Raw genomic sequence first — 12193 nt, forward strand, 5'->3', positions numbered from 1 at the left:
AGTTGAATATTTTGGCCCGGGGGTTTAAAAATTCATCACAAGTTTTTTGACCTATTTAAAAAAAAAATGCAAATAGATGCATAATTCTCAGGGGAAAAAAAAGTTTGTTTTGCATTTGCTATTTCTTATTATTCAGGGCAGGTACTTCTAAAATATCACAGGCGTGGGTTTTAATGCCATGCTGAAAGTTCCTGGAGCTTGGTATACCTTATGCTGTGGACTAAAGCATTTGCTTTCTGTAATTATTTCCTGTTGCTTATATTATGCCAATGTCTTCCATAGCGCTATAGATGAAAGCCTTAATTGGAATGCGTCACCAGAAATTTTACCCATTTTTAAAATCACATTTTCATGTTTTAATGAAAAAAAAAAAGCAAAAAACCCCCTATATCCTGTAATTTTCACACAGCCCACTAAGCCTACTCATAGACAGACGCTTGACTATTCTCTAGGGATTTTGTTTGTAGCAGTCATCTAATTTTTCATCACAAACAGGATCACAATAGATAACACAACTATAGATAACACCACTGATCCATCTGTCAAAGAGAATGTCTATAAAAACTGCCTTATAAGTTTCTAGTGCATTTGCCAAATGTATCCATAGGCTCCAGTTTTCTTCCATCAACCAGTATATGCCGGGATATCCTGCCAAAAGACAGCACTATTTCATACAGAGGCAGCCAGTGGGAATAAAAAAAACAAAACCACATGTAGTTTTCAACTTATTTTTCATTTTTGCAAAGGAGTCTGTGGGTGACGGATGTCATTGCATGCCCATAACTGCTATGCATTTGTTTGTATGTTGTATCGATTTGTTTTCGAACCCCGTTTTTTTTTTTTTTTTTTTTTTATTCCATCCGTTCTAAAATAAAACATGAAGCAGTTTTGTAAATGCCGTTTTTTGTACGAGGGTCCTTTTCAGTCCTATGTGTCTCCATGGTAACAGACAACAAACTCTGCTGCCATGTGCTCCTCCAACCCTTCTGCCAACCTCTTTTTCTGTAATGTAACTAGATGAAAGTGAAGGGCCATTTGACTGCCCGATCAGGCAGCATGCATGGAGACTCCTTGGTCTTTTAAAGGTATTCTAAAATTAAAAAACTTTTTTCTGTGGATAACACGTCGGAATAGCCTTTAGAAAGGCTATTCGTCTCCTACCTTTAAATGGGCTCTCCGCCGCGCCGTTCCTTAGTAATACCGTTTTTTACCGGTATGTAAATTAGTTCTCTGGCAGCGATGGGGGCGGGCCCCAGCTCTGAAAATGCAATGAGGGCATCCCCACCGCTGCCCGAGAACAGGATCCTGTGCCGCCTCTGTCTTCTGCTGGATCCTCCCCTTCTTTCTTCAGCAGCGTCACCTCTGTCGGCTCTTACACTAGTAGAGCCGACTGTGCATGCTCGCAATTGCGGCCTCGGAAGTATAGCCGCACATGCGCAGTCGGCTCTACTAGTGTAAGAGCCGACAGAGGTGACGCTGCTGAAGAAAGAAGGGGAGGATCCAGCAGAAGACAGAAGCGGCGCAGGATCCTGTTCTCGGGCAGCGGTGGGGACGCCCTCATCGCATTTTCAGCGCTGGGGCTCGCCCCCATTGCTGCCAGAGAGCTAATTTACATACCGGTAAAAAACGATATTACTAAGGAACGGCGCGGCGGAGAGCCCATTTAAAGGTAAGAGACGAATAGCCTTTCTAAAGGCTATTCCGACGTGTTATCCACAGAAAAAAGTTTTTTAATGGTAGAATCCCTTTAAGGAGCTGTACCCACCCTATGGTAAAATTTTTCTGCTTCATTTTTTATTTTAGTTTCAGTGTAATAAAGAAACGGTTGCAGGTCTGTGCAATATGTCACTGGCTTCAGCTGGCAACTAGGTAATATTGAGAGGAAGGCACTATGGATGAGGGAGCAAGCACAGACCCAAAGCCTGCACTTGCACAAGGTCTCTGCTTAATAGCTTTGATATTCTTGCCTCCTACTCTCCATTAGCTTTTTATAGTTATTCCTTCCATATTTCTGCCCATGGTGGTCACTAATGTGGATATCCACGTGTCTGTTCCAGAAAACTGACCAAGGTGTTAAAGAATTACGTGGATAATGCAGATAAGCCTGGCATAACAGAGCAAGTCTTCAAAGTCATGAAAGCCTTGGAGTATATCTTCAAGTTCATTGTCCGCTCCAGAGTTTTGTTTATTCAGTAAGTATTCTGTCCACAAAGTCTTTCTGTCTGTGTCATTGTGGGTGGTACTAGCACAGAGGCAACACTGGTAGTGGGGTGTTCATCTTGGACAGTCCAGGTACTCTGATAATCTGATTGTAGTGCCCTGCTGCTAGGGACAGCCTGGCAATAAGTAGGCGGTTTCCCCGCAGCGCCACCACAGGAAAAAAGGACGTATTACATAGTCTTCATTCAAATCAATTGGATGTCTATGTAACACACTGATGAGCAATGCAAAGAATACTGTGTGTGTCACTATTTGGGGCTGCATTGTCAGAAAAATGTACTGTCCTATACCAACTGTGGATATCCCATTTTTTGACTGAAGGGGTTATTGTGCCTGGTTAAAGGGGATGTCTCACAAAGCACTTTTACCCCCATTCCAAAGGACAAGTGATGATAATCCAATTGCTGGGACCCTAACTAAGACAGGGGTCCCGTGCTTCCACCACCCACTCTTGAGCCCGATCAGACATTGATAACCTATCTATTCAATATGTCTTAAAATTTTTGCACAACAATTATTGCTTTATGGCTTTTCAGCTAAGCTGTTTTTAGTAGAATCCAGAATGTAGCTTTGGATGTGAATGGTGTTTTAGAACTATAGTATCTCAGAGCACTTAATACGAAAAGTAGAGTCTTAACATAAAAGCTGAACTGTAATGTAGATTTCTGGAATAATATATTTACCACAATACTGTGTACAACCACAAAGGTTTATTAAGTAAATCCCCTCTTCTGATCCATCATTATACTTTGGCTGACACAATGGACTTATGTTCATACATCGCTTCTGACATGTATTGTGTTTTTCTTCTCTCAATCCTCGCTGTCTTGTCCTATGTAATTGCAGGATTTTATATGCTTGTCTGATCCAGCGGGATAATTTGTTATTTTTCAGATTGTATGAAAATAAGGGAGAAGCGGAGTTTATGGAGTCCCTGCTTCAGCTCTTCAAGTCCATCAATGAGATGACAAGCAGCCAGACTGACCAGACTGTCATAGTCAAGGTAAAGTTGGGACAAAAAAAAAGTACATTTTCCCATTTTTAAGTGGTTAAAGAGGACCTTTCATCAGATTGGGCCCAGGCAGTTCTATATACTGTTGGAAAGCTGACAGTGCGCTGAATTCAGCGCACTATCGGCTTTCCCGATCTGTGCCCCTGGTAAAGCACTATCGGTCCTGGTACCGTAGCGTTTTACAGTCAGAAGGGCGTTTCTGACAGTTAGCCAGGGACGCCCTTCTGCCCAGCAGCGCCTATCGCACTGTACAGTGTGAGCGGGGAGGAACGCCCCCTCCCTCTGCTCACAGTGCTCGTCCATAGACGAGTATTATCAGGAGGGGAGGGGGCGTTCCTCCCCGCTCACATTGTACAGCGCGATAGGCGCTGCTGGGCAGAAGGGCGTCCCTGGCTAAGTGTCAGAAACGCCCTTCTGACTGTAAAGCGCTACGGTACCGGGACCGATAGCGCTTTACCCGGGGCACAGATCGGGAAAGCCGATAGTGCGCCCAGCTTTCCAGCAGTATATAGAACTGCCTGTGCCCCAGACCATGAAAGGTCCTCTTTAAATGAGTTCCTGGGACTTGTATTTTAGTAACCTATCCTGATGATAGGTCCTGAATATGTGATCGGTGGAGGTTTGACAGTCAGGAACCCCATAGATCAGCTGGTTGAGGAGGTTGCCTGGTTTGGGTGATAGCTGTGATCTCTACTGAATACCAAGCACAGCGTCGTACGTATTTTAGTGACTGTGCTTGGTATTGCAACTCAGCCCCATTCACTTGAACTTGACTGAGCTTCTATTGTACCATGTCACCTGTAAATAATTACATATATACAATTTATTTTTGCGTCTTTGCCACAATTTCACACTTTTCTTGACACTTTCAAAAGCACTGGGAAAATGGGTGGTAGGAGCGGGACTTCTCGGGGATTGACAGATTGGTGCAAGTAAGTAGCACAAATGATATGGCAAAGTTAATCCTGCTCGTAACAGGTATAGATTTCCATTTCTGCTGCACAATACATTATAATCTAGAAAGTGGCCATAAGAAGATATGACATAGGAATGGATAAGAATGCATGAATTAACATTACAGATTTTTAAGGGAGTATTGAAGGAGTAAGGGTGAAAAAAAATATCTTCATGACATATTTTAAGACTACATTTTTCTTATTTCAGATGTTTTTGCTGTAAGCTTTATTGCAAAGAAAATTCCTACTAGTCAGACATTTAATTCTAGTGAAACTGCAATAGAGGAACATTATATATCAAACAGTCTGATACGAGCCCAGAAAGAAAGAAATGTGAAAATGCTTCAGGCTATGTAAACCTTTCTTTTTTTTTTTTCCGGTGTAGTGAGTAGAGCTTAAGATTTCTGGCTTTTCACATAGTGATTAACATGTCAGCGCAGGAGAAAAGCAACGTTATATCTGATTAATATTACACAGCAAAGTGGATACACAGATATGTAGTAGAAGGGGAGGGGGACATTGACCTACTTCAGTGACCTGCAAAAGGAAGACGTGTAATGAAGGAATGACTTATAGGTTTATGTAAATGGATTTTGTTTTCATCTTCGGTACATAAAGGGGCTCTATCATTGGTGAAACGTGGTTTGAACTAGTGATATGCCTGAATAGCCTTTAAAAAGGCTATTCAGGTGCTCGTTTTTGAACCCCCCCCCTTTATTACATATTGGTAAAACCGATATGTAAATTAATCTCTCCGTGCACCCTGGGCGTTCCCCCAAGCCACCGTGCACCCCCTGCGTCATACCATGTTTGCCCTCCTCCTCCTCCGTTTTTGTAACCGCCTCCATTTCTTGGGCATGCGCAGTAATGCTCTCTTCTGAGCGCTGCTGTGCATGCCTGAGTGCCATTTTCTTGTGTGCTTTCTTCCATTGTCCACAAGAAAATGGCGCTCGGGCATGTGCAGTAGCGCTCAGAAAGGAGCAATACTGCGCATGCCCAAGTTTTCAATGCGCAGGGTTCGAGACTACAAAATGGAGGCGGTTACAACAATGGAGGAGGAGGGCAATCGTGGAGCACAAGCAAAGGAGGAGGCATTATCAAGGTATGACACGGGGTGCACGGTGGCTTGGGGGATCGCCCAGGGTGCACGGAGAGGCTCATTTACATATTGGTTTTACCGATATGTAAGAATTTATTAATATTATATGTACCAATGAGGATGATGTAGATAGTGATAAACAGTCCCTGCCTTCTCTATGGGACGTGTGACTGTCTCTGACAGCTTGTTCTCCTCTTCTGCAGCTGAAACCTTTTGCAATGATGTTTTAAATGACCATTTCAGAATTACCGATCTGTCAGACATATTTTAGTTGTCCGGTGGTCGACAGGTGATTAAGTAGAGTATGAAATAGATGTTGTGCACGTAGACTGATCCATGCAAACAATGAAGGGATCTCAGTGCTTGTCCAAGTATCTCAGTCCCTTTAAGAAGTTGATCGGTGGGGGTGCCGAGAGTCAAACCCCCACTGATCTGATATTGATGGCCTATCCTAAGGACAGGCCGTCAATATTGTTATCTCAGAAAATCCCTGTATAGTGACGGCTTCCCTTCAAAGAAACCATCTAATATCGGAAAAAAAAATCAGCCAGCTGGAACTATCGCAATAAAATTAGTCCAGAACATTTTGCTCTTTGGAAGTGAATCAAGGAAGAAAACCGAGGATCACTGAACATGTCAAGATTTTTTTTTCATCAGGCCTATTTAATAACAAATTCATGTGAGTGTTATTTCCAGGAGAACGGGGCCGACCACAAATTATTCATGCGTGGAAAGAAATAAAAGAAGTGTAAGCGAAGGGGTCACTTCCTGAGCCATGTAACATCTAGTATATTGATCTTTAACCTGTGGGAGCCAAATCTGGTTGTTGACACAACCTCACAGTCCAATAAACGTAAAAAAGAAATCATAGCTTATTTGGGATATGTCAGGGATCCTGGTTTCCTATACGAAGTATTACCCGCTATGTTGGAGACTTCTGATTCTATATCTCACAATATCTGATGCTTCATCTGAATATAACACAGTATGTGGGAAATAACTCAATACTACGGACTTCGCTTGTCTTATTAATAGCTAATTAATAACCCATATTTGGACTCCATGCATACAGTGAGATTCTGGTCGGAACATATAGTTGATTTTCTGGCCCAGTCCCTTGCATACATTGCATAAAAAATTGCATGTTTTTTGCACAGAATATATGTAACCTTTACAATTTCCTAATCCCTTTACACCAGAAATCTGAAACCTTATTTATGAGTAGGTATGAAACTTGTCATACATGACGCACTCCCTCTATTAGTATGGGCTTTGTGAAGACTAGCATGGACAACACCAGTCTCCATAAATCTCCCCCATTGTGTCTAAAAGTAAACGTACGTTTAGCATTCCTACAATAAAATCTTAACAATAGGACCCCATGAGCAGCTCATGCCATTGTATGACTATACATTGGTTATCGGATCCTTATGTCACATGTATACTCCTGGAGGGGGTTGACACCTATCTTAAGGATATGTCATTAAAAGTAGATAAGCAGAGGTCTGAGACACCACACCAACAAGCCGCTTACAGTGATATGTCTGATCATCTTGATATTAGTGGAAGCAAGCCAACGATTGAGTGATTGGGGGATCAGTAGGGTTAGTGGTCTCTTCTGTCCATCTGCTGTTCCAAGTGTGTGGTCAGCCGTAATCTCTTATTTGACTTACTCCCTCATACACATACGTGTTCGGCTTGGCCGTTCGGAGCACGAGCTCTGAATAGTAGAGGTATGAAAGCAGACATGTCTGACAGCTGCCCCATCCTTACCGCACCCAACATCTACTGCTCCGTGAGAGTCAGGTGGTCCCCATACATAGTACATGGACCTTAGCAGATCTATGGAAGCGATACATCATGTTACCTTACAATCATGACTAGTAAAAATTTTCTTCAATTTTCATTCCATTGTTCTTTGGATAACTATTAGTGATATGGAAATACATCCCCTCCCCCACCATTGCGTGGCTGGATGATCAGAGTAATACTTCCCTGACATTACTACCAGTAATTCCTCTCCAGGTATACAAGCCCCACACAATGTCTTACATTTCTCCATTTGCTGCTGATACAGATCTCTCATGTTTAGAGCTACATCTCATTAGACAATTGCGCTGGGTTATTATATCTCGTCATTCCAATCACCATCACTTCCCCTGCTGCGGCTCTCCAGTCTGCGCTTCCAAGTCAAGAACCTTTTGCAGAACCTGCCATTAATCGATGTCACATTTTGACCTCTTTTCTATCTCCTTTCCCGTACGCACTAGTTATATACAGCTTCATGTCATCCGTCCAGGTTTGTTGTTTTGGTTGCATCAGTAAATTACCATCCACTTTGACCATTTTATTTTTTTTTTACCACTGTTTTACTTGTTTTGCTCAGTTGGAGCTGCTTATTATTCTTATCATTAATAATTATTGTAATTATTATCATGATGGAGAACGGCTATTTATTATTAGTGGTAGTATTCTAATAATTGATAATTATTAATAAAACCATAGTATTAAAAATTTAGTATATTTATTATCATTATTATTATTATTATTATTATTATTATTATTATTATTATTATTATTATTAGTATTATTATTATTATTAGTCATTAATTATTATTTAGTATTATTATTTAGTATTTTTTATTTTCATTTTAATTTCAAATTTTTGTTTTATTTTCTCACCTATCCAATACCAAATCTGTAATATAAGATTTTGGATTGTATTCTGTATTATTGTTTCATTATAGATTAGTTTGTACTTTTGCGTTAAATTTGTAATCACAAAAATAGTAATTTACACTTCAAGCCAAAAATGAAACGCGTGTCAAGTAGAAGTAGGTTTTAGAACTTTGACGCGGTCAAAATACACAGGGTATTCCGAATAAGGAAATTTAGTAGGTATAATGGTGTCTACATCGAGCACCAGTCCAAATGACTCCCCTTGAGGGTTTACTAGTCCTATATTGGCATAACAAGGAATTTTTCTGCACCCATCAAAAAGACTCCCTGTTTCATCTGTGATATAAGATGTTACCCCATGGGGAGACACGCAGCCTACATGAAGAAGTTTATGTATTATTACACACCTTGCGCTGGCTTTTTAATCCACACAGTTTTCTGATCTCACTTCAGAGGAAGAAGTTGCCCCAAATTTCAAACTTGTTTGCTTTTTTTCTCTTTTATTTTTTATTTATTTATTTTTTTGTATAATTTTTCTGTAAACAGTCGGACTTCATGTGCAGCATGGTCTATGTAACCAGCGCGCACGTGGTGTTTTATTTAATAAGAATATAAAAATTCATTGTTATAACAAAATAAAACATTTTTCTTAGGGGGCTGCACTAAAATACTTGCCAACCATTGTGAATGATGTGAAACTTGTATTTGATCCAAAGGAGTTAAGGTAAGTTGTCACAACCAACACTTTCTCCACTACCATGTTAACCTTTTAGAATTCCGGTATAGTTTTATTCTCATGCTGGATTTTTGTGACTTGCATGTGTATATAGACACACCTCATTTGCCAAAGATGAATCCTAAAGACTTTCTATGCATTAATGGTTCTTTAGTCTAGTAATCAGGTTTTTCCAACTAGATATACCGTAAAAGTGAATTTTCTGGGTCCAATCACTGGAACCCCAATAATACCTTGAATTACAGTGTGATTGGCTATTCTAAATCTCCCTTTATCTTTAAAGAGGACTTGTCATGGTTTGGGGCACAGGCAGTTCTATATACTGCTGGAAAACCGATATACTGCTTTCCCAATCTGTGCCCCGGGTAAAGCGCTATCGTTCCTGGTACTGTAGCTCTTCACAGTCAGAAGGGCGTTCCTGACAGTCAGTCAGGTACGTCCTTCTCCAAAGCAGCGCCTATCGCGCTGTACAGTGTGAGTGGGGAGGAACGCCCCCTCCCTCTGCTCACACAACTCGTCCATAGACGAGTATTATCAGGAGGGGAGGGGGCGTTCCTCCCTACTCACACTGTACTTCGTGATAGGCGCTGCTTTCAAGAAGGAAGTTCCTGATAGACTGTCAGGAACGCCCTTCTGACTGTAAAGAGCTACGGTACCGGGACCGAAAGCTCTTTACCCAGCGCGCTGTCTGCTTTCCAGCGGTATATAGAACTGCCTGTGCCCCAAACCATGAAAGGTCCTCTTTAATGGGATTCTCTCTAGCATCAGACATGGCACTATATTAATATTTTCTTCTGGAGAATATTTCTCTATGCCCATGACAATGTGTTGTTTATGCTAAGAATACTTCTCTCTGCTTGTAGAAAAGATCATTTTTATTATATGGGCAGGTCATTGAATCATTTGTACTTAGTGAGCGTTGCCCTGCGTGTACCCAGAGATTATGTGACTATTAACCGATAGATTTACAGTCACCTAGAACTATACACTTACATTTAATAATTGGAGCGTGGGAAACAAATTGCCCGCTGGGGTGAGGGAAAATTAAATATCAATAGGTTCTTAGTGCGGACAGACTTTATATCATGTGCATTGTTGAAAGGGATCTGTCAGCCTAATATTCTGTCCTATGTAAGGGTAACATAGTACAGCTACAGCTTTGTACACCTCATAGCCAAAACGGCACACAAAAAAATAAAAAAAATCCTGGGGTATTATAAAGAGTACGTCCCACCCTTAGATTATGAGTCCAGTGTATTCGTGAGCGGCGCTGACCATCTTCCTGATTGGCCTTCCAGCAGTTGGACACTTATCCCTTGTGTCCACAACCCCTTTAAACTATGTAACCCTGCTGAGTTCTACCCAAAACGGTCTGCAAGTACGAATTTCATGTTTTTGTGGCTTTTCTTTTTTATTGATGACTTTGCTTCCCTTTCCACAGCAAACTATTTACAGACTTCATCGTGAACGTTCCAAGAGATCGCCTCGTGCGACAAAAGCTCTACTGCCTTATTGAGATAGTGCACAGCGACCTTTTCAGTCAGCTCGGTAAGGAGGGAGCCTGTCCGCTTCGCTGCCTTTTATGTGTGATAATATTCATTTACCTCCAAGGAAAGCCACAATATAGGCGATTTTAATATTCTTTATTGGATTAGTAATGTCACTGTGATAAGTGGCATCAAGGTCACTGCCTATTGACTCCCAGACATTGGGCACCATCAGTATAATGGCGTCTGTATAATCTCCTGCATTATGTCATAGATTACTTGTTATGTGTATGGGCATTGCTTCTGCCATTTTGTATTATTACGCTGCACTGATGGGCTTCACTGCGGGGAAAGAGCGTCTTATATACAATGATACAGAGTTATTATGTGCTTTACCCCTAAATGCAAGCAAATTAGATTCCAGGTAATGTTCTGGTTTAGGTCAGCATTGATGTGAAGATCTCTCGGTTTTACTGTGGATATTATTTACACTGAGTCTCTTATCCTCCGCTCCGCTCACAAGCGTCATGAATTTATGTATGTATGTACTCCATTGGTTTGCAACAATGAGGCAGCAACTGTCTTCCTAATTACATCATGGAAGGCAGATTTGCATATTCTTCCCATGTACTCATGTAGGCATAGTATAGCTCTGTGAGCGGATTGTTCTGGCCCTGGTAAAATAGTCTAATTTCCTTTTTTTAAACAAACTTTCACCTTTCCTTATGATTCCACGTAGAAATTCATGTACTGGCAAACGGGTGTTACTATTCACACTCTGCCATCCAAACAGTGTGGACAAAGTCAGGTTGTGTGGGCATATACCCCTATACCCCTGGTAAAATCTACCCCTGCAAATCTACCTGACCTGTCCTATAGATCATAGGTCATGATCACTGCCTATCTCCATTGAACCACTGTACAGGACGCTGCGCAATATGTAAATTGATCACTTGTAAATCAACTGCTTTTCTGGCTTTGGTTCCTGCAGCAAACACTTCTCTTAAGTCATGCATGTTGAAAGATGATCAGAGAACCTGCGTTTGTGCATGAGCTGTGTGTATTAGAAGCCGGGAGCTGTAGATGAGCCTGGGCATGTATGGTCATAGCCAGTGGCAAGAAATAACACAAGTGAACATAGCGGAAAGCTCTGAGCAATATAATCATAGAATATTCCTCTAATACATCTGTATGGTTTGAAGCCTGAGGGGAACATACAGACTCCGTGCACATGCTGCCTCTGGATGGATTTAGCACCGGATAATTGTGCCACAAAGTAGCAGTCCTGTCGCTGCAGCTTTGGGCATGTGGAGGATATTGACCCAATGCATGAATAAACCAATCTACCATAGCATTGTAATTGTACAGGGACTGTGAACAGAAATGTGGAGGAAGCAGTGGCTGCCATTGTTTTTTTCTGCTCTTAGGATATCATCATGCTTGTATTAAGAACATACAAGAGCATGTTTTTATAGAGATTAATATTCCTAAATGTCCTGTCTCCATATCTGTATTCACAGCAGCAGTTACAGATGCAAGCTATGTACGGTGACCACTGTTATGTCATTACCTTCATAGGTAGCAGCTCAGCCATCATCATGTTTTAGCAAATATACTTATTCTAGATGGGTGACATACCTATCAGGATGGAGACATAAAATTCCTTCTTGTCATAACAAATATTATTATATGTATTCAGCCTTCTAAAGAATAAGGGAAACTTCTAGTTACCCAGCAAACAAAGTGGTTCTTTGCTCCGACAATCCCTACTTATTAGAAGGACCACTTTGCAATATACTGTTGAGATCCCAGCGATCAGCTGCAATCAGTAAGTGTTGAGTTTCCCTCCAGCGCCACCACAGGAGAGATTCAGTTATTACAGTTCTCATTGAGTTGATATCGGACAGGTCCTCCAAAGCTGATTTTGATACCACTCTGGCTTAGATATTAGGATCCGAAACAGAGGACCTTCCTTTATCTCAAAATACTCTTAACTGGGTGAAT

General features: G+C 41.2%; 1 protein-coding gene across 3 annotated transcripts in view; it reads left to right on the forward strand.

Annotated features, from left to right (window-relative positions):
* DOCK1 (dedicator of cytokinesis 1) overlaps positions 1-12193 on the forward strand; it is a 216011-nt gene that overhangs the window by 65029 nt on the left and 138789 nt on the right. For all 3 annotated transcript variants that reach the window (XM_075257678.1, XM_075257680.1, XM_075257681.1), the window contains exons 22-25: positions 2058-2192; positions 3115-3223; positions 8620-8690; positions 10144-10250. In XM_075257678.1, the coding sequence (XP_075113779.1) occupies positions 2058-2192; positions 3115-3223; positions 8620-8690; positions 10144-10250 (422 nt within the window). The remainder of the gene's footprint in view (positions 1-2057; positions 2193-3114; positions 3224-8619; positions 8691-10143; positions 10251-12193) is intronic.

Source organism: Leptodactylus fuscus, chromosome 10 (genome assembly GCF_031893055.1).
Source record: "Leptodactylus fuscus isolate aLepFus1 chromosome 10, aLepFus1.hap2, whole genome shotgun sequence".
In the NCBI taxonomy this organism is placed as follows: domain Eukaryota; kingdom Metazoa; phylum Chordata; class Amphibia; order Anura; family Leptodactylidae; genus Leptodactylus; species Leptodactylus fuscus.